Source organism: Astatotilapia calliptera, chromosome 7 (genome assembly GCF_900246225.1).
Source record: "Astatotilapia calliptera chromosome 7, fAstCal1.2, whole genome shotgun sequence".
In the NCBI taxonomy this organism is placed as follows: domain Eukaryota; kingdom Metazoa; phylum Chordata; class Actinopteri; order Cichliformes; family Cichlidae; genus Astatotilapia; species Astatotilapia calliptera.
The window spans coordinates 759,786-781,368 of NC_039308.1; the positions used below are offsets into that span (position 1 = coordinate 759,786).

At 45.2% G+C, this 21,583-nt stretch overlaps 1 protein-coding gene across 1 annotated transcript; it reads left to right on the forward strand.

Moving 5' to 3' along the window:
* Positions 1-114: 114 nt before the first annotated feature.
* nox5 (NADPH oxidase, EF-hand calcium binding domain 5) lies at positions 115-21,379 on the forward strand. Its single transcript, XM_026172328.1, is given in 18 exon segments — positions 115-150; positions 152-230; positions 3,657-3,799; positions 3,879-4,029; positions 4,273-4,483; positions 10,809-11,046; positions 12,020-12,173; positions 12,256-12,428; positions 12,503-12,685; positions 12,766-12,898; positions 13,285-13,427; positions 13,507-13,683; positions 14,080-14,124; positions 15,211-15,335; positions 15,745-15,829; positions 15,911-16,010; positions 19,998-20,164; positions 20,749-21,379. Coding segments are annotated over 18 exon segments (2,475 nt in total). The 3' UTR covers positions 20,881-21,379.
* Positions 21,380-21,583: the final 204 nt, after the last annotated feature.

The window sequence follows — 21,583 nt, forward strand, 5'->3', positions numbered from 1 at the left end:
ACAAACTTATAAAGATAATAAAAGTCTAGTTAAACCATGTGACAAACCCGGACTCACCTGTGGGGTTAAACGTGTTTCTGCTCTGCTCCATGTTGTTTTTGTGAGGGCTGTGGGATGTCAGCTCCAGCTGACACGGAGGAGGAGGAGGAGGTGAGGAGGAGGTGAGGACGGAGCTCAGAGGAGACAGAGAGCAGCTGAGGACGGAGGAAGACTCGCTGCAGCAGATAAATGTGAGTCTGACTTTAATTTGTGAAACTAATATTTTAAGGATTTTCAGGAAAAGATGGATTTCAGAGACTTCATGGCTCAGTGAGAGTTTCAGGTTTACACTAAAAGGTCAGTTATCAGAAACCCGTGATCATATTTTGAATACATTTTATTTTGAAGGCAGATTTAAAATGTTTTGGATGATTAGTCTGGGCGGTTTCTGACCTCCATACAGCAGCTCACACTGAAAGCTGTCGCTGCCGTATGGAGGTCAAATAATGCCCGAATGACTACAGAAAAGCAGAAGGATGGAACCTGTACAGACGCGTGGACATTCCTGCTGCTCTCTGATTGGCTGAACTGATCTCGGGAGGTGAGGTGTGAGGCGCAGCTGTGACTCTACGGTCAGAAGCTTTATTTAAAAAACAGCTGAAATTTTTCAGGCTGGGACTCTGAAGGACTTTCAGGTTTGATTGTGGCGATGCTTCGTCGCCTCACGTGTATTATTTGTTGTCTCTGCATCCGACGTCTCCATGACGACGGCATCGCCGCAGATTGTCCCCGTGAGGGAAACCAGCAGGACGCCCACGAGTCCAGCTGCTCGTGAAGGCTGACGGTTCAAATTCCACTCAGATCCCAGCGGAGACTCTGCGATCACGAACCTTCAAGAACTTTACAAACGTGAGAAGCTCAAGTTTGATTTAACAGAACGGGAACGCCATCGTTACCGCCACGGGGAGGAAAAGACTTCAAATACAGCTGCATTAGAGGCTTTGACACAACCTCAACTGGAAGATGATGCTCGTCTCTAAATGTGGGTAAAAGGAGACCTTTCACCTACTGTCACCTGCTCTGAGCACACATCTGTCCCACCTGCTGAGAAGAGCCTGAATGTTTCCCAGAATGCATTGCAGGCCTCAGACTGAGACTCATGCTGTTTTTAACACAGTTTAAATGATCTCCCTGGAAAAGTGATTGCACAGAACCAAATCTGGACTCGATCACCACCAACCAATCAAATGTCTGCATGACATCAGCAACCAAACACACCGGCTTTACAGAAAGATGGAAAAATTAGAATCATGTGATCGTCATCATCACTTTTACCGCTGGTTGCACGCTGGTTTGCATTCTCCAATCATCACTCCTCTTATGAAGGTTGATGCAGTCCGAAGATTTATTACACAGCTGCTCCACAAGAGCTTTTCCTTTTATTTGCCTTGCTGAGTGTCAGGAGCGCCGGCCTCAGTGATTCCTCATGTAGTGCAGTAATAACCTGTTTTGTACATGGCAGAGGGAACCCCTCAGCCTCTGAAGGACACATAGCCGTGCTGTTGCTGCAGTAACAAGAAATGGTGCAAAGAATAAAGATTAAAGGCCAGATGATATCCAAACACCCGTTCTTTCAGCCCGAGCCTGTTTTACAATAATGACGCTGATTTAGACATTCAGATTCACACAGATTGCACATTTGTCCTGCTTCCAAATGATGATGATTTACAAAACAGGCCGGTGTGCTCATTTCATTAATCCAATCCTAGTTTTGCATATGCACAGAGTAAAGTCGTTTAGAATAGAATAGAATTCAACTTTATTGTCATTGCACATGCACAGGTACAGGGCAACGAAATGCAGTTTGCATCCATCCAGAAGTGCTTTAGTGATATAGATATATTACAATATATATTAGCAATAATATAGATATGTGAGTATATTACAGAAATGGGTCTATTATGGTGTGTTATAATGTACACGGTATGAAGTATGTTGTGAATATTCTATAACTATAAGTATGTACAGGCTGTAGTGAGTACAAGCTATGTGCAGGATATGAACAGGATATAAATATGAAATAAATAACTTTACAGAATCTGGGATATACAGCTATACAGAAATGGGAACTATGCAGGTTATAAACAGTTGTAGGATTAAAGATTATCGAATGTACAGAATGATTATTTACACAGAGTTATACAGTAGTGCAGTTAAGATAAGTGAGGGTGTAGATAGTTTCTACAGAGGCTATATAAAGTGCTGGTGGTTGTGAGTGGTGGTTCAGTCCATGTTATTATTGTGTGTTTGAGGGTACAGTTGTCCATTTGTGACAGTAGATGCGGGAAAGGGTTTGTGAAACTCTGAACTGGTTCTCGTTCTCTTTGAATTTCTGCACGACCTGGTTTCATCTTAAATTCGTTAACACTGTTGACCCTGAAGAGATGTCCCTGCGTCTCGACAAGGACAATATGTTACGGTTTGGAGGAGGACTCAAGCGCAGGACTCCAGTTCTGATGCTCACAAGAAGGATTTATTTACAAGTCACCAGGTGTATATACAAGAAGGTGCGGGGGGTGCTATATACAGCTGAGTGGGGGGAGAAGGGGTCTCCAGGGAAGTCCAGGGGAAAGCACGCGTTCTTCAGATCATCCACACACACGATCACAGGCTCACACTCCGACACTGCCACACGGGAATCACACGGGGGAAATCCAGGAAGCTCTGTAGACAGGGAGACAGGGTTAAGAACGACGCACAGAGGAAAACACTCTTAACTAGACTTTCTGTAGCTTGACTTCACTAACGCGTAGTAGACAATGATCCAGCGACGAACAGCAGTCACCTCTTGGCTTAAATGCTGCTCCCCTTAATGAGACCCAGGTGTCTCATCTCCCGAGGGCGTGGGTCGAGGGCGTGGGCCGAGGGCGTGGGTCGAGGGCGTGGGCCGAGGGCGTGGGTCGAGGGCGTGGGCCGAGGGCGTGAACCCACAGTGAGTTCCGCCCCGGCGAGAGAGAAGAGGAAGAGAAACAGAGAGGGCTGATCAGCGTGCAGCTGATCCGCCTGGCCGTGACACAATAAGGACCAGGACGAGTTTCACCCTTTAAAATATGACAAGAAGAATTTCTGACCAAGTCTAAGCATATGATGAGACAACCTGAGTAATAATATGAGCTAATAAAACACGTAAAAGGAGATTCAAATGGGACCCATCAATCCCAGAGGGACTCAGCAGACTCACAGAGCAGAGCAACTCAGATTCATTCAATTCAGTTTTATTTATAAAAATCACAACAACAGTTGCTTCAAGGAGCTTTATAATGTAAGGTAGATCCTACAATAATACAGAGAAAACCCAACAATCATGTGACCCCATATGAGCAGCACTTTGGCAACAGTGGGAAGGAAAAACTCCCTTTTAACAGGAACAAACCTCCGGCAGAACCAGGCTCAGGGAGGGGCGGGGCCATCTGCTGTGATTGGTTGGGGTGAGAGAAGGAAGACAGGATAAAGACATGCTGTGGAAGAGAGACAGAGATTAATAACAGATATGATTCAATGCAGAGAGGTCTGTTAACACATGTTCGCTCTGATGGAAGAAGAGTAATTAGGATTACATGAACAGGCAGATCAAAACAAAAAGCTAGGTTTGATGCTTGCTGGCTTGTCCCCACCAGCTGCAGCAGCAAAGCTGGTCACCATGAGTCTGGACGAAGACGCCCGCTGGCTGGAGTGGGTGACCAAACAGTTTGAGACCATCGCCGGAGAGGACAAAGAGATTGACCTGGAGGAGTTCAAAACAGCTCTCAAGGTCAAAGAGGTGAGAATGGACTGGTGAGCAGTTTAGAAAAAACACCTGAAATGGGCCTCAATAACTCGTGTCCTCTAATTGTTCGCAGTCTTTCTTTGCTGAGCGTTTCTTCGCACTGTTCGACTCAGACGGCAGCGGCTCCATCAGCCTGGACGAACTGCTCAAAGCTCTGGACCTCCTGATCCACGGCAACGAGACCGACAAGCTCCGCTTCCTGTTCCAGGTCTACGACGTGGATGGTCAGCATTCGCTCATGCATCAACATTTACAACATTTACAACAAGAGTTATTTTCAAATGTTTCAGTCTGTCTAACAGTTGTAGATAAGAGATAGCTGACGTCCTGAAGCAGGTAGAGGTCAGTTATCAGTTTTGTGGCCATGTTTCATTTTTATAACTCTGTAAAAGGCTGATGGGGTATCATCGTCAGCCCGCCAGGTGACGGGGCAGTTTCACTTAATCCTTTTTGCTTTCTGTAAACAGGCAGCGGTTCAATAGATCCAGACGAGCTGAAAACGGTTCTGAAGTCATGTTTGCGTGAGAGCGCCATCTCACTGCCGGAGGAGAAGCTGGATGACCTCACACTGGCTCTGTTTGAGTCCGCCGATAAGGACAACAGCGGCTCCATCACCTTTGAGGAGCTCAAAGCTGAACTGGAGACGTTCCCCGAGGTGATGGAGAACCTCACCATCAGGTCAGTACTGATGTCTGTTTATACACCTGTAAACCTGCAGACCTGCTAATACACCTGTAAACCTGCAGACCTGTTTATACACCTGTAAACCTGCAGACCTGCTAATACACCTGTAAACCTGCAGACCTGTTTATACACCTGTAAACCTGCAGACCTGCTAATACACCTGTAAACCTGCAGACCTGTTTATACACCTGTAAACCTGCAGACCTGTTTATACACCTGTAAACCTGCAGACCTGCTAATACACCTGTAAACCTGCAGACCTGTTTATACACCTGTAAACCTGCAGACCTGCTAATACACCTGTAAACCTGCAGACCTGTTTATACACCTGTAAACCTGCAGACCTGCTAATACACCTGTAAACCTGCAGACCTGTTTATACACCTGTAAACCTGCAGACCAGTTTATACACCTGTAAACCTGCAGACCCGTCTATACACCTGTAAACTTGCAGACCTGTTTATACACCTGTAAACTTGCAGACCTGTTTATACATCTGTAAACCTGCAGACCTGCTTATACACCTGTAAACCTGCAGACCTGCTAATACACCTGTAAACCTGCAGACCTGTTTATACACCTGTAAACCTGCAGACCCGTCTATACACCTGTAAACTTGCAGACCTGTTTATACACCTGTAAACTTGCAGACCAGTTTATACACCTGTAAACCTGCAGACCCGTCTATACACCTGTAAACTTGCAGACCTGTTTATACACCTGTAAACCTGCAGACCTGTTTATACACCTGTAAACTTGCAGACCTGTTTATACATCTGTAAACCTGCAGACCTGTTTATACACCTGTAAACTTGCAGACCTGTTTATACACCTGTAAACCTGCAGACCTGTTTATACACCTGTAAACCTGCAGACCTGCTAATACACCTGTAAACCTGCAGACCTGCTAATACACCTGTAAACCTGCAGACCTGCTTATACACCTGCAAACCTGCAGACCTGTTTATACACCTGTAAACCTGCAGACCTGTTTATACACCTGTAAACCTGCAGATCTGCTAATACACCTGTAAACCTGCAGACCTGCTTATACACCTGTAAACCTGCAGACCCGTCTATACACCTGTAAACTTGCAGACCTGCTTATACACCTGTAAACCTGCAGACCTGCTAATACACCTGTAAACCTGCAGACCTGTTTATACACCTGTAAACCTGCAGACCTGCTTATACACCTGTAAACCTGCAGACCTGCTAATACACCTGTAAACCTGCAGACCTGTTTATACACCTGTAAACCTGCAGACCTGTTTATACACCTGTAAACCTGCAGACCAGTTTATACACCTGTAAACCTGCAGACCTGTTTTTACACCTGTAAACCTGCAGACCAGTTTATACACCTGTAAACCTGCAGACCTGTTTATACACCTGTAAACCTGCAGACCTGTTTATACACCTGTAAACCTGCAGACCCGTCTATACACCTGTAAACTTGCAGACCTGTTTATACACCTGTAAACTTGCAGACCAGTTTATACACCTGTAAACCTGCAGACCCGTCTATACACCTGTAAACTTGCAGACCTGTTTATACACCTGTAAACCTGCAGACCTGTTTATACACCTGTAAACTTGCAGACCTGTTTATACATCTGTAAACCTGCAGACCTGTTTATACACCTGTAAACTTGCAGACCTGTTTATACACCTGTAAACCTGCAGACCTGTTTATACATCTGTAAACCTGCAGACCTGCTAATACACCTGTAAACCTGCAGACCTGCTAATACACCTGTAAACCTGCAGACCTGCTTATACACCTGCAAACCTGCAGACCTGTTTATACACCTGTAAACCTGCAGACCTGTTTATACACCTGTAAACCTGCAGATCTGCTAATACACCTGTAAACCTGCAGACCTGCTTATACACCTGTAAACCTGCAGACCCGTCTATACACCTGTAAACTTGCAGACCTGCTTATACACCTGTAAACCTGCAGACCTGCTAATACACCTGTAAACCTGCAGACCTGTTTATACACCTGTAAACCTGCAGACCTGCTTATACACCTGTAAACCTGCAGACCTGCTAATACACCTGTAAACCTGCAGACCTGTTTATACACCTGTAAACCTGCAGACCTGTTTATACACCTGTAAACCTGCAGACCAGTTTATACACCTGTAAACCTGCAGACCTGTTTTTACACCTGTAAACCTGCAGACCAGTTTATACACCTGTAAACCTGTAGACCTGCTAATACACCTGTAAACCTGCAGACCTGTTTATACACCTGTAAACCTGCAGATCTGCTAATACACCTGTAAACCTGCAGACCTGCTTATACACCTGTAAACCTGCAGACCCGTCTATACACCTGTAAACTTGCAGACCTGCTTATACACCTGTAAACCTGCAGACCTGCTAATACACCTGTAAACCTCCAGACCTGTTTATACACCTGTAAACCTGCAGACCTGCTTATACACCTGTAAACCTGCAGACCTGCTAATACACCTGTAAACCTGCAGACCTGTTTATACACCTGTAAACCTGCAGACCTGTTTATACACCTGTAAACCTGCAGACCAGTTTATACACCTGTAAACCTGCAGACCTGTTTTTACACCTGTAAACCTGCAGACCAGTTTATACACCTGTAAACCTGCAGACCTGTTTATACACCTGTAAACCTGCAGACCTGCTAATACACCTGTAAACCTGCAGACCTGCTAATACATTTGTAAACCTGCAGAACTGTTTATACACCTGTAAACCTGCAGACCTGTTTATACACCTGTAAACCTGCAGACCTGTTTATACACCTGTAAACCTGCAGACCTGCTAATACACCTGTAAACCTGCAGACCTGCTAATACACCTGTAAACCTGCAGACCTGCTAATACATTTGTAAACCTGCAGACCAGTTTATACACCTGTAAACCTGTAGACCTGCTAATACACCTGTAAACCTGCAGACCTGCTAATACATTTGTAAACCTGCAGACCTGTTTATACACCTGTAAACCTGCAGACCTGTTTATACACCTGTAAACCTGCAGACCTGTTTATACATCTGTAAACCTGCAGATCTGCTAATACACCTGTAAACCTGCAGACCTGTTTATACACCTGTAAACCTGCAGACCTGTTTATACACCTGTAAACCTGCAGACCTGTTTATACATCTGTAAACCTGCAGACCTGTTTATACACCTGTAAACCTGCAGACCTGTTTATACATCTGTAAACCTGCAGACCTGTTTATACACCTGTAAACCTGCAGACCCGTCTATACACCTGTAAACTTGCAGACCTGTTTATACACCTGTAAACCTGCAGACCTGTTTATACACCTGTAAACTTGCAGACCTGTTTATACATCTGTAAACCTGCAGACCTGTTTATACACCTGTAAACTTGCAGACCTGTTTATACACCTGTAAACCTGCAGACCTGTTTATACATCTGTAAACCTGCAGACCTGCTAATACACCTGTAAACCTGCAGACCTGCTAATACACCTGTAAACCTGCAGACCTGCTTATACACCTGTAAACCTGCAGACCTGTTTATACACCTGTAAACCTGCAGACCTGTTTATACACCTGTAAACCTGCAGACCTGTTTATACACCTGTAAACCTGCAGATCTGCTAATACACCTGTAAACCTGCAGACCTGCTTATACACCTGTAAACCTGCAGACCCGTCTATACACCTGTAAACTTGCAGACCTGCTTATACACCTGTAAACCTGCAGACCTGCTAATACACCTGTAAACCTGCAGACCTGTTTATACACCTGTAAACCTGCAGACCTGCTTATACACCTGTAAACCTGCAGACCTGCTAATACACCTGTAAGCCTGCAGACCTGTTTATACACCTGTAAACCTGCAGACCCGTCTATACACCTGTAAACTTGCAGACCCGTCTATACACCTGTAAACCTGCAGACCTGTTTATACACCTGTAAACCTGCAGACCTGTTTATACACCTGTAAACCTGCAGACCAGTTTATACACCTGTAAACCTGCAGACCTGTTTTTACACCTGGAAACCTGCAGACCAGTTTATACACCTGTAAACCTGCAGACCTGTTTATACACCTGTAAACCTGCAGACCTGCTAATACACCTGTAAACCTGCAGACCTGCTAATACATTTGTAAACCTGCAGAACTGTTTATACACCTGTAAACCTGCAGACCTGTTTATACACCTGTAAACCTGCAGACCTGTTTATACACCTGTAAACCTGCAGACCTGTTTATACACCTGTAAACCTGCAGACCTGCTAATACACCTGTAAACCTGCAGACCTGCTAATACACCTGTAAACCTGCAGACCTGCTAATACATTTGTAAACCTGCAGACCAGTTTATACACCTGTAAACCTGTAGACCTGCTAATACACCTGTAAACCTGCAGACCTGCTAATACATTTGTAAACCTGCAGACCTGTTTATACACCTGTAAACCTGCAGACCTGTTTATACACCTGTAAACCTGCAGACCTGTTTATACATCTGTAAACCTGCAGATCTGCTAATACACCTGTAAACCCGCAGACCTGTTTATACACCTGTAAACCTGCAGACCTGTTTATACACCTGTAAACCTGCAGACCTGTTTATACATCTGTAAACCTGCAGACCTGTTTATACACCTGTAAACCTGCAGACCTGTTTATACATCTGTAAACCTGCAGACCTGTTTATACACCTGTAAACCTGAAGACCTGTCTATACACCTGTAAACCTGCAGACCTGTCTATACACCTGTAAACCTGCAGACCTGTTTATACATCTGTAAACCTGCAGACCTGTCTATACACCTGTAAACCTGCAGACCTGTCTATACACCTGTAAACCTGCAGACCTGTTTATACATCTGTAAACCTGCAGACCTGTCTATACACCTGTAAACCTGCAGACCTGTTTATACACCTGTAAACCTGCAGACCTGTTTATACACCTGTAAACCTGCAGATCTGCTAATACACCTGTAAACCTGCAGACCTGTTTATACACCTGTAAACCTGCAGACCTGTTTATACACCTGTAAACCTGCAGACCTGTTTATACACCTGTAAACCTGCAGACCTGCTAATACACCTGTAAACCTGCAGACCTGTTTATACACCTTTAAACCTGCAGACCAGTTTATACACCTGTAAACCTGCAGACCTGCTAATACACCTGTAAACCTGCAGACCTGCTAATACATTTGTAAACCTGCAGACCTGTTTATACACCTGTAAACCTGCAGACCTGTTTATACACCTGTAAACCTGCAGACCTGTTTATACACCTGTAAACCTGCAGACCTGTTTATACACCTGTAAACCTGCAGACCTGTTTATACACCTGTAAAAATGCAGACCTGTTTATACACCTGTAAACCTGCAGACCTGTTTATACATCTGTAAACCTGCAGATCTGCTAATACACCTGTAAACCTGCAGACCTGTTTATACACCTGTAAACCTGCAGACCTGTTTATACATCTGTAAACCTGCAGACCTGTTTATACACCTGTAAACCTGCAGACCTGTTTATACATCTGTAAACCTGCAGACCTGTTTATACACCTGTAAACCTGCAGACCTGTTTATACATCTGTAAACCTGAAGACCTGTCTATACACCTGTAAACCTGCAGACCTGTCTATACACCTGTAAACCTGCAGACCTGTCTATACACCTGTAAACCTGCAGACCTGTTTATACATCTGTAAACCTGCAGACCTGTCTATACACCTGTAAACCTGCAGACCTGTTTATACACCTGTAAACCTGCAGACCTGTTTATACATCTGTAAACCTGCAGACCTGTCTATACACCTGTAAACCTGCAGACCTGTTTATACATCTGTAAACCTGCAGACCTGTCTATACACCTGTAAACCTGCAGACCTGTTTATACACCTGTAAACCTGCAGATCTGCTAATACACCTGTAAACCTGCAGACCTGTTTATACACCTGTAAACCTGCAGACCTGTTTATACACCTGTAAACCTGCAGACCTGTTTATACACCTGTAAACCTGCAGACCTGCTAATACACCTGTAAACCTGCAGACCTGCTAATACACCTGTAAACCTGCAGACCTGTTTATACACCTGTAAACCTGCAGACCTGTTTTTACACCTGTAAACCTGCAGACCTGTTTATACACCTGTAAACCTGCAGACCTGTTTATACATCTGTAAACCTGCAGATCTGCTAATACACCTGTAAACCTGCAGACCTGCTAATACACCTGTAAACCTGCAGACCTGCTAATACACCTGTAAACCTGCAGACCTGCTAATACACCTGTTCTGTTTTTCATCTTCCCCTCAGCGCTGCTAACTGGCTGAAGCCTCCTGATCTGGACCAGAAGAAGCGTCACACCCCTCGCTACCTGACCCGGGCCTACTGGCAGAACAACAGCCGGAAGCTGCTGTTCCTGGCTGTGTACTCCCTCCTTAATCTGCTGCTGTTCATCGTCGCCATGTTGCGCCACAGCTACGGTGGGCCTTGGTTCATGGTGGCCAAAGGCTGCGGCCAGTGCCTCAACTTTAACTGCACCTTCGTCATGGTATGACACAAACTCCATCCTTACGTGTCTGTGCCTCTTTCCCTCCATCGTGGTGCCGGTGCAAGAAATGGCTTCCGGTCGAGAGCCGGTTCTCCCACCGTGCCTTTTCGGCTTCAGCCTGCATTTCCATTAGCATCATGTTCCATCCACACTATGGTGGACATGCGATGTGGGCTGCATAAGTGGAACATCTAAAAGGCCGTCTTTGCTGCATTAACCCCTGACATAGCCACCATCGGGTCCAGTCTGGACCAGTTGGAAGCAGTGAAACCAGTTCTAATGCCAGCACCACATGGCGCCACATTTCTACACATAACACTCATGAAAAGGTTTTTAAATTTGATGCACTACTCACAGCAGATGATACCTAAACCTATCAGAGCTGTATCAGAGGAGAACTAAACTGATTGTGGATATAAAACAGTAATTTTACGCTGACTGATTTTTCTGTCTACACAAAAAAAGCAACAAAAGCAATAAAGTAACAAACGTGCAGCTGCTCCTGTTTATGTGGGTGCTGTCTGTACCAACCACAGTATTTATCACAGTCATTAAACTCATGATCACCCAGCAGAATGAAGCCACCAGTTAACCCAGCTAAACCTGTGAGGCAATAATCATTGCACCACAGCTGAGTACTTTCACACAAAGGAAAGGAATCAGCAGAGAGGGGGCTGTGCTGTGTCTTAGTGTCCAGCAGAGGGCAGCACAGACGTTTCCTTCTCTATTTATCTTGTGCAGTGCAGCTGAAAACAAAACACACATGTGCTGATTCAAATCAGAGCTGCCTGCAAACTCAGATAAAGCCAGGAAAGAGGAAACACCCAGGAGTCAGATCAGCACGTAAGCTGCATCACTGAGCTTGGACCCGCTGCACCATCCTGTGATTCAGAGTGGTGTCACATGACAGTATGAGCGTAAGTCCAGCTGAAATCTCAGCACACGCGTGTTGTGGTGGCGTCTTCGTTTCCAGGTGCTGATGCTGCGGCGCTGTTTGACCTGGCTCAGGGCCACGTGGGTGGTGAGGGTGTTTCCTCTGGATCAGAACATCCTGCTGCACCAGATTGTGGGCTGCGCCATCCTCGGATTCACGCTGGTGCACACCGCCGCACACGCCTTTAACTTCGGTATAAGCACACACCCACAAGCACACAGGTGTATACAGGTGTAAACAGGTGTAGACTGGCGTCCCGGTGCTGTTTGTCTCAGTCCAGATGACGGAGAGCGGTGAGTACAGCCTGTGGGAGTACCTGCTGACCACCCGCCCTGGGATTGGCTGGGTGAAGGGGACAGCCTCGCTGACTGGAGTCGTCCTGCAGGTGCTGATCTGCCTCATGGTGCTCTGCTCCAGCACGTTCGTGCGCCGCAGCGGACACTTCGAGGTAATAGACACGGTTTTCTCTGTGTGCGTGGTCTGCTTCCTGCCGCGAGATGCTGACCGCCGTTTCCTCCGCAGGTCTTTTACTGGTCTCACCTGTCCTATGTGTGGGTTTGGATCCTGCTGATCATTCACTGTGCAAACTTCTGGAAGTGGTTCGTGGTTCCAGGTCTGGTGTTCGTGCTGGAGAAGATCGTGGGGATTGCCGTGTCCCATATGGGAGGCCTCTACATCGTGGAGGTCAACCTGCTGCCTTCCAAGGTGCCGAACACAAAGCGAGCCCGGCGCCCCGATCGGCGCCCGAGGTCCACCGATGTCTGATGGTGTTTTTTGTCTGTCAGGTGACTCATCTGGTGATCAAGCGTCCCCAGTTCTTCCAGTTCAAACCTGGAGATTATGTCTTCATCAACATCCCAGTGATCGCCAAATATGAGTGGCACCCGTTCACCATCAGCAGCGCTCCCGAGCAGTCAGGTACACCTCACACTCTCAGCACTGAAACAGTCCTCATAGGTTCAGCCGGTCCCAGACTTTTGGATGCGCTCTCAGGGCTTTCTGTCCGCTGGACTGCAGTGGAGTCTGAGCTCTACGTTACACATGAGGTAACATTTCTAGTAAAAAAACCCGCAGATTCCACCTGCTGACACTGAGAACAATGAGCTGAAAGAGTCCAGCAGGTATAACTGTGGATGGGAATGGCAGAACCTTTCAGCTTAGAACGTTGGTTTGTGTTTATTGATCCTCTCTGATGAGATTTCAGGTAAAAGCTTCGGTCTCCTTTTTGTTTAGTTTCTCTGGGTGGGTTTTAACCGTCTAATGAAACTGGTGTAAGTTCTGTGTCTTCACTTGTCGTTCTGCAGATACTCTGTGGCTGCACATCCGCTCGCTGGGCCAGTGGACCACCCGGCTGTATGAGTACTTCAGAGAGCTGGAGAGCGAGGCTCTGGGTCCCAACAGACTCGCCACCAGCCTGCGGAAGCGCCGGCAGCTGCCGAGAGCTCAGGTTAGACTCTGACACACCTGCACTCGCTGGGTCTCCGCCTGCTTCCTGTGCGTGACATCTCCAATGTGGTTTCCTGTAGGACGACATGTTCAGCTCTGCCGATGGTAACGGAGCCGTGGCGTCTAATGAGGACGGCGCCATCGAGCTGACGATGTACCGACAGAGCGGCTCGCCGTCGGGGGAGGCCTCCGAGTCCGGAGATCAGGGACTCGTGCAACCTTTTCCAGACGGTCTGGGATCAGCAGAGCGAGGAGAGGTCAGGAGGAGAGTTCAGCCTTTAACAAATATGAATCTACTGCACTGAGAAGAACGAACCACATCATAAGTCTGAGACATTCATCCCTGCGTCGTAATGATCGCTATGAAGGGCCAGACATGTAAAGTTTATCTACATGCTTCAATAAATCAGCAACATAAATACAAATATCCTCGATCATATTGTTGGAAATCTCTGTTATTAGTTCCAGAAAACGTGTAGTTAAATAACACCTGCATCTGCAAGCCACTTTGCCCCCCTCCTTACTGAAATATATTTGAACCATTTTCTTTGCCCAGTAAACTTACAGAAATCTGATGACACCTTCAATGTGTGTTTGGTTTACTGACAGAAGAGTTTTAGTACATGTGTTTCTGGTTTTCTTCTAAACTGCAGGTTTCTGCCAAGCTGACTGAGAACCACAGATTCTGCAACATCAAGGTGAGGAGCTCAGAGCATGAATCAGTTTTTATATGATTGTGTATAAGTTACAGTGAGAAGAGCTCTGTGGCAGTGTTGAACCAGCAGACAATTATTATCATTATTTTATCAGCCTTCGCACACAGTATCAGGTTTTCCCCTGAAAGTCCAAAAAGCCCAAAATTTGGAGGTTGGGTGGAGGAACATGTTATTAAAATGGACTTAAACTCCCTGACAGTTGGTAGTTCAGGCAGTTTCGGCTCCTTATAGGGCAGCAAGAGATTCATATGTTCAGATTCAGATTCTTCGGTTTATGTGTGAAAAACTTGGTTTGGGTTTACACCAGGGGTGGGCAATCTCAGTCCACGAGGGCTGGTGTCCCCTGCAGGTTTTAGTTGTGTCCTCGAACCAACACAGCTGGTTTAAATGGCTAAATTAGCTCCTCAACATGTCCTGAAGTTCTCCAGAGGCTTGGTAACGAACTAATCATGTGATTGACCCAGGGTGAGATCTAAAACCTGCAGGACACCGGCCCTCGTGGACTGAGATTGCCCACCCCTGGTTTACACTGACAGGTTTGATTTTGCAACGTTTTTCTCTATGATGTGAAATTTTCTTCCTGTTAAAATAATTTAATATGAGTTTGAAAAAAACATTTTTTATTTGTATTTCTGATTTTTTTGTGAAGCACTTTGTGATTTTTATCTGTGAAATGTGCTATAAATACATTTTACTTACTTACTATGTGCACACAAAAAGGATTTTTCCATGTTTTTGCAGTGAGACCTGGCAGATCCATCACATTGCCTTTGCTTCGTTCTCAGCACTGTTTATATCATCTGTATTTCTTTGTAGAAAGAGTTTGTGTAAAAACCGACTCTGCTGGGAAAATAGAGCTCAAAGAGAGCGAACATTGGTCAGAGTCATTGTGCTGTTTCTGAAAAACTTACAGCTTTAGCCGAAACTACATAGGACCGAGAGTAGAACCCTGAGGAACACCTCTGACACTGTGGGTGAAACCGTTAACCTTCAGCTGACACAGGCGTAGTTTGTCAGGAATCGCTCGTTTCAGACGCAGCTTCTTGTTGAATGTCTGCCATGTGACAGTGTTACGTAGACGGGCCGTACGGGACTCCGACACGGCAGATCTTTGCCTCCGAACACGCCGTTCTGATCGGGGCAGGAATCGGCATCACACCCTTCGCCTCCATCCTGCAAAGCATCATGTACCGGTAAGACGCCCACAGACCTGTGCTCCACCCCTCAGTCCCTCCATCAGCCCAGCTGTTCAGTTCAAGTCATGTGTAAACTGCAAGTTTATAATCAGCTGTAATCTGTCGACATGCTGGACGTTTATTCAGGATCTCTCCTCATTGCTCTGCTGTGATAATATAATCAATGAGAATAAGCTCCAGTGATGTCCTCTTTCAGCTTTGCCAGAAAATAGAGTTATGTGATACTGGATCATTTTCAACAATAAATAAAAAGTTGTTCATTTTTTTTTACTTTTAGGACTCAGAAGGTTAGACGCGTTATAATTACGTCTCTCGTGTTCAGTCACCCTCTCCACCGTTTGTTTTTTACAGTGAGTAAAATCATGAAATGAATATAAAACTGACTCCAGGTGTTTCTGCGGCTCAGGTACCGCATGAGGAAGCAGAACTGTCCCAGCTGTAAATACTCGTGGTGCGAGAACATCAAAGACAGCGAGATGAAGCTGCGCAAAGTAAGAAAAGTGCATCCCAACAACAGCTCACTGTACTGCAATGAAGCACACGTGGACACCAGGATGTTCTTCACCCTGCAGGTTGACTTCATCTGGATCAACAGAGACCAGAAGTCCTTCGAGTGGTTTGTCAGTTTGCTCACCAAACTGGAGATGGACCAGGCCGACGAGGAGCCGGAAGGTGAGAGAGATGCTTCAAATTAGAGAGGGAAAGAGCATGGGGAGGAAGGAAGGGATGGAGTCGGTTAATATTACGTAAATGGAAGTAAGCAGACCGGGTTATGTAATTAACGTGAGACTGGAATGAAAGAGTATTATCAAGTATGACACCCAAACTCTTAACCTGAGAAGAGGGAAGGGTGGGAGAATTTTCAATGTTAATGGAAAAGCTGTGGGCTTTGGTTAAGATAGAAGCTGTACCAACAAGTAAAACTTCAGTTTTATTACTGTTGAGTTTGAGGAAATTGGAGGAGAACCAGGGTCTAATCTCAATAAGACAGTCTGAGAGGGAGGAAGGTGGGAGGGATGAACTGGGTTTAGAAGAAAGGCAGAGCTGGGTGTCATCGGCATAACAGTGAAAATTTATATTATATTTTCGGAATATATAACCAAGACGGAGCATGTAAGTAATGAATAAAAGAGGCCCTAATACTGAACCCTGGGGCACACCAGCAGAAACAGGACAGAGAGCTGAAGAATGGGATTTAAGTTGGATAAACTGAGTGCGGTCTGAGAGATAGGAGGTGAACCAGGTAAGTGGGGTATGACTAATACCAATGGAAGCTCACCGGTTCAGGAGAATATTGTGAGAAATGGTATCAAACGCCGCACTAAGATCAAGAAGGATGAGGATGGATAGGAGACCAGAATCAGCTGCCATCAGAAGGTCATTGGTAATCCTTAACAGAGCAGTTTCTGTGCTGTGATTGGGGCGGAAACCAGATTGAAATGGTTCATAGAGATTATGGTCATTGAGATGTAAATGAAGCTGGGCAGCGACAACTTTTTCAAGAATTTTTGAAATAAAGGGGAGATTTGATATAGGGCGAAGATGATCAAAGTTATTGGGGTCTGCACCAGGCTTTTTGAGAGTTGGAATAACAGAAGCCTTTTTCAGTGCTTCAGGAACAATCCCAGTGTTCAGGGAGGAATGAATAATATTGGTTATGAGAGGAGCTAAAGAGGGAAGACAGGCTTTAACTAACACAGTAGGGAGAGGGTCAAGTTGACAGGTTGATGACTTAGATTTTTTAATGAGATTAGATACATCAGTTATGGAGGGAAGAGTAAAGCTTGAAAATAGCTGACAGGAAGACAGTGGGGGAAACAGGAAGTCTACTTCAGAGTCAGGAGCTCCCACAGAGTTAAGTTGATGGTGGATATCTGAGATTTTACAAGTGAAAAAAGAGATAAGAGAATTGCAAAAATCAACAGAATACATGTGGGAGGGCAATGTGTCTGGAGGTTTTGTAATTTTACTGAACAATGAATAGAGGGACATGGAGTTACCTTCATTATAACTAATTAAACCAGAGTAGTAAGCAGATTTGGCTGAGGCAATGCAGAACAAAACATGATCATTGTGCATTTCTTTATGTACAGTAAGTCCGGTTTTCTTGAATAGACGTTCGAGTTGGCGTCCTTTAGCTTTAAGGTGACGCAGGTCGGAGGTAAACCATGGAGCTGAACGGGAAAATGAGACAGTTCGATGTTTAAGGGGAGCAAATATGTTAAGAAGGTTATGAAGGTTGACATTATAATGACAAACGAGTTCATGAGGGGTTGAGGAGCAGTGGATAGATGGAAGGTCGTGGACGGCAGATGAAAAAACAGCTGGGTTGATATTACTAATTTTCCTAAAAGTGATATTACGAGAGACACAGGTTTTGGAAGCGGTTATGTTTGCATCAAAAGAAATAAACATATGATCAGACTGGGGAAACAATGTGGCTTTACAATGGGTGGGGGTAATGCCAGAACTACAGACCAAATCCAGGATATGACCTTTAGAGTGGGTAGGAAATTTTATGTATTGTAGAAGCCCAAAACTTTCCAGGCAGGAGGTAAAATCTCTGGAAAGAGGGATTTTATTATTGTCCATATGAATATTGAAGTCACCAGCAATGATGAGATTTGGAGAAAGTACAGAGAAATGAGTGAGAAGAGCAGAAAATTCATTTAAAAACTCCTTGTTTGGCTTAGGTGGCCGATAAACAGTACATATGATGGTGGGGGTAGATCCAGGGAGCTGTAGTGCAATGTATTCAAATGAATGGGAGGGAGGGGCAGAGACAGGGGCTGTATCCCGATTCAGGGTCTGCAGCCTTAAAGGCCGCATTTTAAGGCCGATTACGTCACAGCGACGCGACGAAGGCTGTCCCAATTTGAAGGCTGCTCGAAATGCGGCCCTCAAATGCGTCCTTCATTTCCCTGAATTTTAAGGCTGTGGCGGTGTAGACTTCAGTCGTGTCCAAATTCATGGGCTGCATCCTCCTGAGGACCCGGCCTTCGCGGTCTACGTAGGCCGGATCCTCAGAGGGTCGGGTAGGCCGGAAGTAAACGGCTGTGAAATTGGACGGTCTCGCCTTCTGATTAGCGTCGCCGCTGTCTCGGTGGAGTTTAATAAACTCGGCCGTCTGCTCCGTGCTATCTAAAATATAACCAGACACTGGCGTAAATTCTCGACTGGCTCATACTTCTGTTTAATCAGTTTTCTGTTTGACGTTTATTCAGCTGTGTGAAAACCAAGGACGAACCCACCCGGGGGATTAATAAAGTTTTATTTTATCTAATCTAATAACTTTAATCTCAGCCAAACCGATTTACACACGAACAAACAAAACACTGAAAAAAGCCCAACAATAGCATTTTTAGGTTGTCTAAGTGACTTATATATTACATTTAACCCGAGTAGCAAAACTCCGCGATGATCTGAAAATGATGTGCCGGGAGTTGTGCCGTTCTCGGCGGCTTCAGTGACCCTCAAGCTCCTGGCTAGCTGTCGAGCTGGTGGGTAGCAGACGTCTCCGAAAACATCGAAGCACTTTTGCAAATATGCGATATCTTGATAAACCGAGCAGATATTTGATGTTTGCACAACTACTTTCTCGCCAGGAGTGGAGTCATTGAGAGAAACAAAGTCATTGGGCTGTTGCCATGTTTCAGTCAAGCAAAGAAAGTCCAACTTACGATCACAGAGGAGATCATGGACGAGATGTCCCTTACCAGTGAGAGAGCGGATGTTTAATAGACCGAACTTGATGCTGGAGTTGCCATGCCTGACAGTGGGCTTAGTTGATCTAGCCAGGTGGGCCAGCACACTGTGGTCAGTCTTGCAGGGAGGACGACGAGTTTTTGACCAGATGGAAAATATTGAGTTAGTGTAACTGATGTTGAACTTCCGCCGAAGCCCTCGGTGGATATACCTGCGGCGGGGCTGGAAGGCGATGTCCGGGTAGAAGTATAGAGCCACAGGTGGAGAGACAGCCAGGCAGAAACAGAGCTGCAAAAGATCCGTAGCAGAGTACTGGAGAGGAGCTGTCGCCGGGTGATGAATGATGGATAAAAAAACCCCAGGTGAGCCACACCAACACCCTGTGGATCCGCATCTTAATCAGGGCCGAGCACTGAGCACAGACGGAGGGACCGAACACTGACAGCTGCAGCGCAAGCAATAGAAGCCCGCAGATATTGCGAAAACAAGTCAAAGCAGGGTTGCGCCTTAGATACTTAGTTCAAATTGTCGTCAGCAACTGAAAAAAAATTATAATAAAAATAGTAATAGTAGATAATAATAACAACCGGTGAGCAGCGGCAGCAAGCGTGCCAACGTTCACTTGACCGGACGTCCAATATCTCCTGTGAATATTGATCGTATAGACGTCTGTGAGGGAAGTCTTCATCTCTGAGCTCAGTAAACACTTTCCTGATGAGTTTATGGTCTCAGCCGCTGGTTTCAGGTCTTAAGAAATAAAACGAATTAATTTTGGAAATGATGATGTCATTAGAGACACAAAGCAGCAGATTCAGGACAACGTCTGGAAATGTAGACAGACTTTGAAGACACTAATAATAGTTTTCATTATTGAGTTATTTCCTTCCACGTGGTGTTTAAAGTCCTGCAGAGACGCTGCTGTGCGCTCGTTAACACAATGCTGATGTTTGTTAGGACGCTTCCTGGAGATGCACATGTACATGACGTCAGCGCTCAGCAAGAACGACATGAAGGCCATTGGCCTGCAGATGGCGCTCGACCTTCTGGCCAAGAAGGAGAAGAGAGACTCGATCACTGGACTGAGGACCAGAACCCAACCGGGCCGACCCGAGTGGGGGAAGGTGAGGCGTTGCGTTGGTTTAACTTGGTCTTCTTCTTTTCTGTTATTGGTATTTTTCAAGGAGAGTTTGGGACCCTTCCTGAATAGTTTTGGAAGGTTTTGGTAGAGTGTCCTCTTTGGGTGACATGTGATCCTGGACCTGATAAAGTAACATTGGGCTAAATCAGACAGGCTCAACACGGCGAAAATGTTTTGGCTTTAAATAGAGGCTACAAACAGAAAATAGCGTCCATGGACATCTGCTTCTCGGGGGGACATTCGCACCAGACTCTGTCAGGAGTCACCACACATGAGTTCATCACAAATTCGGAAAGTTCTCCTTAAAATTTTGTAAAGACTGAAAAATTTAGCAATGAACCTATCTCTGAGGTTTCAGGCTGCCATGGATGGCCATTTAAAACATTTAAGGTCCTGGATGTTAGTTCCTGGAAAGGAAACTACTTCTTCTGGAGTTTATTTTATTGAAGTAGAGGGGAGACCGAGACATGATGGTTCTCCAATAGCGGTTTAGTTTTATCAATCAAGGAGCGTCGGTGTGTTTTGCAGTATCAGCTCCTAATAAAATACTCTGTGTGTGTGTTTCAGGTGTTTCAGAAGGTGTCTGAGGAGAACAAAGGGAAGGTACATGTGTTTTACTGCGGCGCTCCCGCTCTGGCCAAAGTCATCAAAGCTCAGTGTGAACACTTCGGCTTCAACTTCTACAAGGAGAACTTCTGAGGAGGTCACGGGCCGTCAGCACACACCTGCAGCTGTGTGTGTGTGTGCGTGTGTGCGTGTGTGCGTGTATCGCTGATGTTGTGGAGACATTAATCATTTTATGTGTTCACATTTTGTTGGACCCGCCTCCTTTTTGGGGGTGTGACGCACAGAGTATGGGGCTTTGTCGAAAGTGACCTATCGTGAGAGCAGCTTCGCATGATTTACAGCTCAAAATAATCCTTCTTTATCAGAAACTGGCCCTAGGAACTTCCTGTCAAAGTGGAATAAAGACAATTTGTGTTGCATTTGTATTTGTTGTAACTTCTGCTGCCCTCTTGGAAAAAAAGAGACCTGGTCTCTCAGTGAGACTTTTCCCTGCACAGGTTAGAGAAATATCCCAGTAATGTTTATGGACCTTATGGGTTTGTATGGAAGCTTGTTTCTACTACTGGAAAAAAAAAGTGCCATCCACGAGTAAACAAAGTCAACCAAAAAAAGCTATTTTTAAAAACTTTCCTCTGAGTGATTTTTATGAAAAGTTTGACTTATTAATTTGAAATGTTAGGATACTAAACCTAAATTTGGACTTTTTCACAAAAATACTTGCGTATGGCACATCTTTATTTAATAATAAAATCTAATCTTGTTTGTTATTTTACTTATTTTAGATTTTAATAATTACTGTGTCTGATCCATCTGTGGCAGGTTATCGTGTTAATGA